The 11,619-nt window shown below is 52.6% G+C and overlaps 1 protein-coding gene across 1 annotated transcript in view; it reads right to left on the bottom strand.

The window, feature by feature from the left end:
* MEGF11 (multiple EGF like domains 11) overlaps positions 1-11,619 on the bottom strand; it is a 273,906-nt gene that overhangs the window by 260,966 nt on the left and 1,321 nt on the right. Inside the window, exons 2-3 of the mRNA XM_027773823.1 lie at positions 8,043-8,144; positions 3,388-3,488 (exon numbers count right to left, since the gene is read on the bottom strand). Of these exons, the coding sequence (XP_027629624.1) occupies positions 3,388-3,488; positions 8,043-8,144 (203 nt within the window). The remainder of the gene's footprint in view (positions 1-3,387; positions 3,489-8,042; positions 8,145-11,619) is intronic.

Here is an 11,619-nt window from a genome sequence, read left to right as displayed (position 1 = left end):
CTCTCTGAAGATAAAGACCTCTCCACGTAATCACACACACACACACACACACACACACACACACACCCCACTATGTGACGACTGCAATGTGCAGTCACAAGCCAACCACAACCAGAAGCAGGAGGGGCCTGGGACAGACCCTCACAGCGCTCGAAGGAAGCAGCCCTGCCAACACCTGACCCCCGGAACAGAGAGTCTATAATCCACTACCGAAGTGACCCAGCTGGCCGAGGAGCCGGCCCGTGCACTTTGGGACCGCTGCCCTAGTGAATTAACACGCTGCCTAACCCAGCCCGCTGCGGGCTTCCGCTCAGACCTGCCCGCCGTGGGTAAGCAGCCTCTTTGCTCCCTACCATGCCCGCGCCCACCTCCTGATGATGGGGCTTCCTCTCCCACCTGCCCCAAAATGCCACTCCATCCACTGAGGTCCAGCTCAAAGCCCATGAAGCCTCCCTCCTACCTGAGCTGGACTGCGTTCATAGCCAGTGTCTGGTCTGCTACCTAAGGACTTGCCTTCCCATTGAGGCTGTCCACAGCAGAGCACGTGGGTGGCCCACAGATGTCTCAGAAATACTGGCTTCAAACACCGCCCGGTACACCCTGTGCTTCCACTAGGCTGTGAGCCCCGCGAGGGCAGCAACCGCCCGTCACGTGTACCTATGCAACGCAGGTCGCGAGAAGGACCATACACGTGCGGGACAGACCAATGTGAGCAGGCAGCAGCCACTGTTCACCACAGGCCCAAGGGCGCCAAGAACCCACGGCACGCTGTGCAAGGGGCTGTGCGTGCGTGAGGGTTACTATGCAGCACGCGGCTTCCAGGGAGCGGACCCACGGACCTCTGAGCAGTGAGGATACACGCCAGAACCACGGTAAGAACGGTGAGTAACGGTAAGAACCACGGCATGGAAAGGGGAACTGGCATCACTCAGCCTTTACTCTGTGCCTGACCAGGGATCATTACTCTGTTCGACGTGAGTGTAAACTGAGGCTCAGAGAAGTAGAGTCTCGCCTGGGTTCATGAGGAGAGAAGTGGTCTGTCCATGCAGTTCAGAGCACAGACTCTGGAGCCAGAAAGCCTGGGTTCAAATCCATGTTCTGCTACTTTGCAGCTGTGTGTTCTGGGCAAGCTACTTAACCTCTCTGTTGCTCAGTTTCTTCACCTGTAAAATGGGAGGAATGGGGTGTCTACCTCAGAGGGCTGTCACAGGAGAAGCTGCAGCAGAGTTCGTGAAGAGGTCAGAACGGTGCCTGGCACACGGTGTGTGCTAAGAGGGCGATGAAGACAGAGGAAGAAGCTGAGAGTGGCAGAGCGAGATTCAAACCCAGGCCTACGGGACTCTGTCATCACTGAAGGCACCTAAGAAAAGCCTTCAGTCCTTAAAGTGATTTGTCGTTATTGTTTTGCTTTGTAGTTTGCTATAGAGCACATGTGCTTACTGGAGAGAGACAGAGACAGAGGGTGGGGTGGTGAGAAATCCCCCCTGGGGCGGATGGCCATGCTGCAATCCCTTCTCCTCCATTCTCCTCTCAGGATTTTGGGCACACACATGCACATGCCCAAAGTGTGTTTCAAGCCTCCGGATCTGGGACTCGAACCATACCGTCAGTCATGTAGGAGCCAGCCGCCTTAACCTCTGAACCACCAGCTAGCCCCTAAAGCGAATGTTGGAGCTTGGCTTTCAGGTGGCCGGGTCTGTGGCCACCAGCTCCACAGGAGGTGCCTGGCAGTTACATAAGGAGTGGGCCAGGAGGTTATAAACTGCCCTTGCTGGTCAGCAAGACCGGCCTGAGCCATCAGGACACTTAGCACTTCCTGCTCTTCATTTTCCGAGAGCCCCGCCAACGCCATGACGGCAATTAGGAGGGAAATGTGCTCATCTATTCCCGGAGCCCCTGCTGATGTCCGAACTCCCTTTATAATCTCTGTGAGTCCGTCCCCGGGCCCTCTGCCGGACCAGCCGCTCACAGCCATCCTGCTCAGGCTCCATGAGTCCCCCATCCCAGCCCAGCCTGGCTCACTCCACTCCATGCAGACAGGGCAGAAGCAGCAAAGCCTTGTCCTGATCTCATGTCTACACCTGAGCCTTGCAATTACTCTATCCCCGGGGAGGTGCTGGCCAAGGCTGTGCCCTCACTCAGTCCTCTGCCCTGCTCCTGAGAAATGGCCTTTCGGGATTAATTTTGGTTGAGTTTCATTGTATTTTTCCTGCAAAACCACAACTATTGAACCCATTTGCGGGAGCATTCTTCATTCCTGTAATGCAATTAGAATCGAGTTTCTCCAGCATGAGGGGAGCTGATACAACAGCAGGGGAATACTGTCGTTTCGGTCCCAACATCGACACACCCACCCTGCCCCAATTTTCTCTCTGGGGCTGGTGTGCTCTACCCACCTGAAGAGCAAGGAGAATACTAGTGAGGAAAATTTCTCTCCAAGTGAAGAGACAGAAACCTTGGGGGTGGGTTCTCCTCTCACTCCAGCCCCTCTGATACTCTCCTACACTGAGGGAACCTCCTAACGGTCACTGGCAAGTCCCGCTCTGGCCCCATTCCACCTGTCCTAGGTGAGTGGGCAAATCCCTGAGGATCTGGCAGGGCCCCTGCAATCATTCTCCCAGAGAGAGCAGGTGACCTGCCCAAAGGCACGTAGCTGGGAAGTGGGGCCCAGACCCAGATCTGTAACTCCAGTTCCTAGGCGCCTCCCACCTGCCACACCGTCCCCACCCGAGAACCCACAGCTGCCAGGAGATCAGCCCCTGTCTCAGGGGACACGAAGGCTTCATTTTTCTGAGCTGCTGTAGACAAACAGGAAAAGAGGAAGTGTTTGTCTTTCCTTCATCCCCCTTTTCTCCAATGTCCCCAATACTTTTTGCAAATCTCACTCCTCTGTGATCCCTGGAACGACTCGCTCAAGGTCTTCCTTTTGCCGTCCTCCTCCCAGGAGCTGTGGTTTTGGCACTCAATGATCCTGCCTTCCTTTCTTCCTTTGTCCTTCCTTCCTCCTTCCCCTCTTCCATCCGTCCATCTCTCCATCCATTTACCCATCTATCTCCCCCATCGACAAAGTCTTCTTGAGTACCTACAATGGCCGCAGCCCTGGGTGAGACATACAGTGCTTCTTCCCACCTGCTCCTCACAGTGGCCACTGCAGAAGGATCCCCCGTCCCCCATCGAAGCCTAGAACTGACCTGTTTCCCTCACCTGGTGAGGAGTTGACCAGATGGCCAAATCTTTGCTAACATGTTAGCATCAAACCCATTGCTCCCTCTGAGCACTTCTGGAGCATGGGGTCAGCTGAGGCTGCTGCCCAGGGGCCCCAGATGACCTCTCTACTGCCCCTCCCATCCCCTCCCATTGGGGTCAGAACAGCAGCCTCCTACGTACGTATGCAGAAGTCTCCGTTCTCGTAGTAGCCAGGGCAGCACTGGGACCTCCGCCGGTACATGGTCCGGAGGCCTCGCCGATATGCCGTCTTATAGCTGATCCTAAGGCACAAGGGAGAAAGCCACTTGAAAGTATTGAAAATCAATCGTGCCCGTTTAGAATGATATTTGTGTTAAGCTGTATCGAGGATGCCATTCAATAATTACTTTAAAATGCATGGCGGCTTCGAATATGAAGGAACACAATAAAGAAAAATCAATGGTGGGATCTGGGCCGCCGTGCCGCAGAATGTATTAGGACGCGGCAGTGCCTGCTAAGCCTGCCGGCTATTCCCCACGCTCTCCCTAACAGCAGGGCTGCGGAACGTAATTTCTGGGATGACATTGTGGAGGGCGACCCTGGCCTTCTCTGTGTTTCCTTAAAACCTCCAGACTCCGAGTGAGAGGGGCCCATGGGGTGACCTGGACAGGACTCTGACCCTGAGAGTTTCCGTGTCCACCCCCATGTCCCCAACCTGCCAGGCTGCTCCCGGCCCCAGGGACTGGTCCAGGTCTGGAGAACTGAACCTTCAGTGAAGAGACCTTCTGACTGAGTTCCAGGGAGAGGATCGATCTCTCCCACCCCCAAAATAGCACCTCCTGGAGGGGAACTGGGAGTGCATCCCTGAGAAGGCCCTAAGCTGAGCCCCGCTCGGCAGAGGGAGAAGCCAGCGCCCACAGAGCTGCGGGTGCTTTAGATTGCAAGTCGGACACCTGGTTCCAGTCCTTATACTGACACAGTGCTAAGATGGGGCCCCGTCCAGAGAGACCACAGACAAAATCCCATTTCATTCTCCCAGCTGCTCCCTGAGGAAGGTTCCACTGTTATGCCCCTTTATTGTATTTCTGTTTTACTCTTTTTTTAAATTTTTATTTCTCTTTCAGAGTTTATAGTTTTTATTGTATTTTACATCACCCTCCCTTTGTTTTAGGGGTAAGAAAACTAAGATTCAGATAGGTCAGTGATTTGCCTGAGGATCTGCATCTACTAAGTGTCCCAGCCAGGATTTGAACCCAGCTCTAACTGCAAAGCCTATAGACTAAGCCTCTAGTATTAATGCACAGCCCGCGGCAGTTCTCACGGCATGGCTTTCTGACCTCACAGATGGAGTGATGGCGTAAGGTGGGAAATAGGAAGGGTGTGAGCACTGGCTCCTAAGCAGGGAGTCAAAATGGGGTAGTGACTGAGAATGCCCCTTCTCATATGTACAAAGTAGAAGGGATCTGAAGTGGCCTTTAGGGACAAGAGAGAGAAAGTGACTTGCCCAAGGTCACAGACTCAGCCCCAAGCCCTCAGGCCTTTTCATTTACCCACCAGCCTCCAAGGGGAGCCTGCCATGTAGACCCCTCCTCAGCAGTAATGGAACAGGGGTCAGGCTGGGGCCGGTCATCAGGTCGTCAGAGGTGTCTGCAACCTGCTTTCCATGGAGGGTCAGGCAAGCTCCTACAGCACGGGCCGGGGCAACCCTCCTAGTTCTTAAAGCTCTCGCTTCATGACAAATGACAGTATGGGGCCCTGGGGAAATCTGTGATATTTGGGAATGTCGCAAGCTAAGGTCATTCTACTTTGTCAAAAGCACATAATGGAAGGTAAGCTGGCCTCGAAGTGAAGTGACTTCCCTGGCACAGGAAGGCAGCTCCCCACAGCTCCAAGGGTTGTGTGAAACTCTCAGAGAATGACTCAGGTCATCCAGCTATCCCCCTCGGCCAAGCGGGATTACCCCAGGCCCTCCCAACAGGGAGGTGGTCTTGGCATCAATAAAGCCTTTCAGGAGAGTGACGCTGCCCCTGTTTCTGGCTCCCCCGTCCCGGATTGCTCCCTGTGCAGGGGTGGGGCGAGGAGAGGCTGGGGCCAGGTGCCAGGATGCTCTCAGGAGAAGGATGCTGAGTTGAAACAAGCCATCCCACACCAAGGCAGACTAATGGTGCAGCTGTCAGCATGCACGCTCTGGGTCATCAGAAAAAGTGCAAGGCAACTCAATAATTTAGCAAAATAATTCATGTTCCAGGAATATGGCCTATTTTAATAAGCAGCCACTCACTCTCCCAGCCCCAGTGGTGATGGACGGCAGCCTGGCCTCCGAGTACCCAAGGGAATCACAGCGCACAGCAAACTCAGCCCAGGCACGGGGCTTGCCAAGGCTGAGGAAGGAGCAGGACTCCTACTTCCGCTTCCACCTTTGACCAGGGCCACAGGCAACCACTTCTGGCAAAACTGGGGTGTTAAGGTCTTAGGGGAGCATTTGGCCCCAGACCCTCATCATAGTCAAAGGCTTGAGGAAGAGAATATAGTAGTGGCTGATAAGCTCCTATTGGACCAGATCTTTCTTCCAAGAACAGCTATGAAGTCTGGGAAAAAAATATCAAAAGCAACTACGTGAGGGATTAGAGAGAGGACAAAAGCACGCAGATGCTAAAGGGCCGTGGATGCCGCCCCGGGCAAGTGAGTCGAACAATACTCTGGGTGGGTGAAGTTCAGACGGAACACACACTGCCTTACTGGAGTGAAGAACCAGGACAAGTCAGGCTGAACTTTTGCCAACAGCTAGCAAGTGAAAAGGGAAATCTTCAAAAGGCAGGAACTACAATGAGGGCCCTCTACATTCTTTGTAAAATCTCTGTTCAATCTTCTGGCCCCTGAATTATGTGCATGGGGGCGCACTGCAAGAAGTCCAGCTAAGACTAAAGTACTGAACTTCCAGAGTTTGAAATTTGAGTTGAGCCAAGTAGACGGCTATTAAAACAAACAACAAACCAATACTCTGTGGAAGAATCTAGCAGAATCTAGTCTTTACAACTTGTGAGTCAGAATGCTCTCAATACAATCAGAAATGACTACATGCATAAACATATACCTATACAAGAGAAAAAGCAATCAATGAAGACCAACCTTGAGAAGATATCAGAGTTAGCAGATAAGAAATTTATTTTATTTATTTATTTATTCTAAGAGATTTTTGCTAGAGGGCACATGTACTTGCCAAAGAGACAAAAAAAGCAAGAAATCACCCCCCCTCCCCACCAGGGCCATGGCCATGCCACAATCCCTTCTCCTCCATTCTCCTCTTGGGCTTTTGGATCACCACAGCACTGCACACGAGCCCAGTGTGAGTTTGAAGCCACCAGGTCCAGGACTCAAACTGCAGCTGGCCACATGAGAGTGCAATGCCTTAACCACTATGGCACCCCCAGATAAGAATGTTAATGCTTGATGTCTCATAGCAAGTGAGACAAAAGGTCTCAAAGAAAACCAGGACGTAGGCTTCTAAGCATAGAGTAAGTTTCCCATCCACAGTGCTCCCTGCCATGATTCCTGGATAATCCTCAAAGACGGACTAGGCTCGCAGAAGGAAATAAGAGAGAAATCTGGAATCAACACAGATGTTCAGCAACTAGGAAAAGGGCCCACCATGTGGCCTCTCTTGCATTTCCTTATTTGCCCTTCATCTTCTGGCTATTCATCTCTTGAATAATAACGCCACCTCACCTGTGTCTAATGCTGTACCCTTTTCTCCATTTTCCCATGCACTTTTCCAAATATTTTCATATTCCTGATCTCACTGGACTCTGAAGGGTGGGTAGAGCAAGGATTATGTTTGATGAGTATACCGGGAATCCCCAGATAAAGTGACTTCCCCAGGGTCGTCCCTCAAAACATGTCCTCTGTTCCCTCTTATCTCCCTGGTGACCCGAGAGCACGTCATGACTTGCAGGAGGGTTGCAGACAAGGCTGTGAGGTTACCACGTGAGTTGTTCACATTGAGCATGGCTAAGAGTAACCTGGCCCTGGACCCAGGCATGGTGCAGAGAGGTTGCTGAATTCTTTTGTTAAAGAGATTTTTTTCTACAGGGGGTGTGCGCTCCCTGGAGAGACAGGAAATGAGAAATCACCCCCTCCCCAAGGGATATGATCACACCTCGATCCCTTGTCTTCCATCCTCTCAGGATGTGGGGCACTCATGCACATGCACCTGGCATGAGTTTCAAGCTGCTGGGTACGGAACTCAAACCACAGTTGACCACAGGGAAGTCCATCCAGTGTCTTAACCATTATGCTATGTGGGAGCCCCTGAGGTTGCTGAATTCTAGTCTGCACTACTCTTCAAGTCAGATGCCCTGGCATGGGGACATATCTACTCTGAGCTCGCCTGATGTTCTTTTTGCCCCCAAAAGCAGACTCTAAGATAACGATCTGAGGATAAGCAGTTTTTTGGGAAGTGGTCCTGAAAAGCACTGGTAGGAAGTGGGAATGTGAGATGGGGGGTAAAGGCGGCCAATACAGGGCCTGCTACTGAGCTGCTCTCCCACTGGAGACTCCCGGGACACTGTGCAGAACCTCCCCCGGAGGGTGAGGAAGCTGGGGTATTTGTCCACCGACTCCCCGCCTGTCACTGGCCAGGGTCACTAACTCTCTCGCACTTCCAGCCGGCCCTGCTCACAGCCCCTCTGGCCAGGAGGTGGGCAGCAGAGCATTTCAGGGCAGGGCGTGTGCAGGGAGTGCTGGGCATGTGAGAGGTGCATGCCAGCACCTCCCCAGGAGCCTGCTGCTACCTTGCACAAAGGCATGTTCTGAAAGCCTGGCACCTTCTGTTTCTGTCATCCAAGAAAGGGACTCACCTGTGCCTGGTGCACTTGAACCAGTTGAGAATATCTGTGCATCGCGTGTAGTAGATCTGATCGAAGGGGTGTGCGTACGATTCCTGGACAGTCACGGCGTAGCTGGGAACAGATGGGAGGCGGAAAACTACAGTCAGCACATGGGAGGTTGAGCTGATACTGAGGATGCAGTCACCTCCCCAGGGGAGCAGAGCCTGCAGCCCGGCATCAGGCTCCACAGCCAAGTGGCCTTGGACCACCAGCTCCGCTCCCCCTGCCTAGGATCCCTAGGAATTCAAAGCTCCCTGACTCCCACTGGATTCAGGCACATCCCTGTGACTTTCAGCCCAGCTCGTTTGCTGCATTCTAGTGCACATAACAGAGAATGGAAAAAGGAGGGTGAGGTTTATTTTGGGTGGCTCCGGAAGGCAAAGCCAACATGTTGGAAAATACTTCATGTTTGCTCGGATCCTTATGGTTTTCAAGGAACATGCTTGGGAGCTGATCTCTGTAGCAACTGGGGAAGTGACTTATCCTGTTGTACAGGTGAAGACGCTGGCTCAGAGAAGTGCTCGCCCCGGCCACAAAGCTGCATCAGCACTGCTAGCGCACACTGAGTGTCCTGGGCCTGTTCTTTCATCTTGTTTGTTTGTGGTTAGTTTGCTACAGGATGTATGTGCCTGCCAGAGAGAAAGAAGTCGCCGCTGCTGGGGGATGGCTACACCATAACTCCTTCTCCTCCTGGGATTTTGGGCGTGCAGGCACACACGCCCAGTGTATTTTTCAAGCCACCAGGTCTGGGACTCAAACCGCGAAGTTGGCCATGTGGGATCTAACCACCTTAACCACACACCACCCGCTAGCCCTGCCCTGGGCCTTTGAATTCTCACACAATCGTATAGGTAGGTAGGTAGAACTGTTCTAACTATTAAGGTGGGGAACCTGAGTATCAGAGCGTAAGTGACTCGCAGGTACCCTCTACCCTATTCCACCTCAGTACACTTAGGGGTGCACTGAGGACAAGCTCCACACCTCCTGTGAGGACTGGTATCTTGCCACCCTGCCTGTCAGCTGACAACCTGGAGCAGCAGGTGGAAGCCACAGGGAAGCCAATCTCAGCTTCACTAAAATAAGCCTCTGTATTATCCCACCCCTGGCAGGGGCTGCAGGAAATGCATTCAAGCCAGGATGCTAATGCGAGCACTCACACTTAGCATGTGGGCTGGAGAGGACCTCAGCTGAGAGCTCAGGAATTCGTTTTCACGGAGGTTGGTATTTCTCAGGGTTTGCCCCAGAAGGTTCACCGACCTGGGCCAGATGGCTGGGTTCAGGCTATGAAAGCCAATTTGCTTTGCCTGGAGAAACCATGTTGGTTAACGTGCATGCGGGCTGGACCGGCCAGCTCCATGAGTGGACCCACAGCAGGCCTCTGAGGCCTGGAAGGTCATCGGAGGAGGGCCCTCAGGCTGCCCCCACTAGCCAGCACACTGGAGATGTGCCTCAGAGGCACACAGCTGTACAGACCTGGCCCAAACCCCTGTCTATGTCCAGGCTTAGGGAAACTGAGGCAGCTCAGCACCCACCATGCCTTCCCAAAGACCTCTTAGAATTCTGAAATTCCAAGACCCCAGACTCCAACACATCTCCTGAGAACCCCACTTAGAAGCACAACGGGTTAAGAGCGCACGGGCTCTGAGTCCAAATGTGCGGTCAAGGTTAAAACCTGCCACTTGCTAGCAAGATGTCCAGAGACATGTTACATAACTGGCATAGCCTCCGTTTCCTCATCTGCACATCTACGATAAATGTTACCAGGGATGGGACCAGCGGTTGGCATAATGGCTATGTCGCTGGACTCCCATGTAGCCGACCGCGGTTTGAGTCCCGGACCCGGCGGCTTAAACTCACACCGGGTGCATGTGCGTGCGTGCCCAAGATCCCGAGAGGAGAATGAAGAAGAAGGGATTACGGTGTGGCCATCCCTGCTGGGGGGGTGGGGGGGATACTTCTCGCTTTCTGTCTCTCTGTCTCTCTCTGACTTTCTGGTGAGCGCATGCACCATATAGCAAAAACCTCTACAAAAAAAAAAAGTGTTACCAGGGACTTTGTGCAGTTATTGTGGGAATTAAAGGAGGGGGATAATAGCCAATGTCTTTCAGGGTGGTGGGAAGATAAAATAACACATTATATGCTGAACAGGTACGCAGTAAATGTTTAGAGCTGCTGCAGGTGTGGCAGGTGATGAGTCACTTCGGGGCTGGGCACTGCACCGAGGGATCTCTCCTTCTCAGCCTCGTGGGACAGAGAAAGAAAGCTATGCAAACAGAATGGACTCCCCGCTTTGCAAAGTGTTCAGGGTTCAGCTTCCCCTTCTGCACTGATGGGGACAGTAAATGCTCAGGGAAAAGGCCTGAGCCCAGCAGAGGGGGCTGAGGTGTCATGGAGACAGACCCAGCTCTGCAGGACGCCCTGGGCTGAGCGGGTTTGGCAATGGGACCTGGTACTAACTCCAAACCTCCAACCTGAAGTGTGTGTCCCAGGCTTCACGGCTGGGTGGTTTAATATCGCTCATTTGCCAACATGCTAATGAGCGCCCAGATTAATCTTGAAGGGCCAGGCTTTCCTGGCCAGGGGAGGTCTTTACACTGGGTTTTTATGGCAGAGGGGTATAATTAACAAGGAACCTGCCAGAAGCGCAAATCCAGCTGGGAAACGTTCTCTAAGCAGTCTCCAGGGACCGGGTGTTTCTGGAATGACACTGGCTAGAAGCAGCCACAGATAACTTGCCACGGAGCGCCGTTTGAAAAGCTGGGAGGGGGAAGGCACGCTGGTGGCACTGGGCATCCCTTGCAAGGTAATTTTAGCTGTCTGGCTCACTCCTTGTCCTCCCAGACTGTGACCTGTTAGAGCTCAATCAGCCTGAAATACCTGTTCAGTTCAGAGTATGTTCATATTTTAAATTTATTCATGTTGGGCAAGTTTAGAAACTTAGAGTTCACAGGGCCAGCAGGTGGCATGGTGGTTAAGGTGCTGGATTCCCACATGGCCAACCACAGTTTGAGTCCTAGACCTGGTGGCTTACTTTTTCACCCCCCCCCCACCGCTGTCTCTCTCTAGCTCTCTCTCTGGTCAAATTTAAATAATAATAATAATAATAAAATAATAATTTTTAAAGAAGAAACTTAGAGTTCAGTTGCAGTTTGAACTGATCTACTGGCACAAATGGGACTCAAAGTTAGAGGGAAGTCAAAGAGGGCTCCCTGGAGGAGAGGGAGTCAGGTTGGAGATACTGGGAAAGGCACAAACAGTAGCAGGAAGCACCTGTGCTTCAGCTGGGTCAGGTGGACAGAAGAGGTTATCTGAGGCTGGAGTCCACAGATCAGAGGCTAAGATGGAGTTCTACCTGGTACCTCTGACCCTCCAGAACAAAAAGGCTTACATTCGCCAAAACCAGACGGAGCAATGGGCCAGCGTGGCCTCAGAATTATGCGGAAAGCTTATGAAAAATGCAATGTTGAATCGGAATCTCTAGGGAGAGGCCCCAGGAGACGCCTTTGCACACGCACCACCGGTGAGCCAGTGTGCATTACAGTCTGTG

The sequence above is a fragment of the Tupaia chinensis genome, unplaced genomic scaffold (assembly GCF_000334495.1).
Source record: "Tupaia chinensis unplaced genomic scaffold, TupChi_1.0 Scaffold000377_2, whole genome shotgun sequence".
Classification (NCBI taxonomy): Eukaryota; Metazoa; Chordata; class Mammalia; order Scandentia; family Tupaiidae; genus Tupaia; species Tupaia belangeri.
Note: the sequence above shows the minus strand (reverse complement) of the source record. Positions and strands in the feature narration are given on the sequence as shown.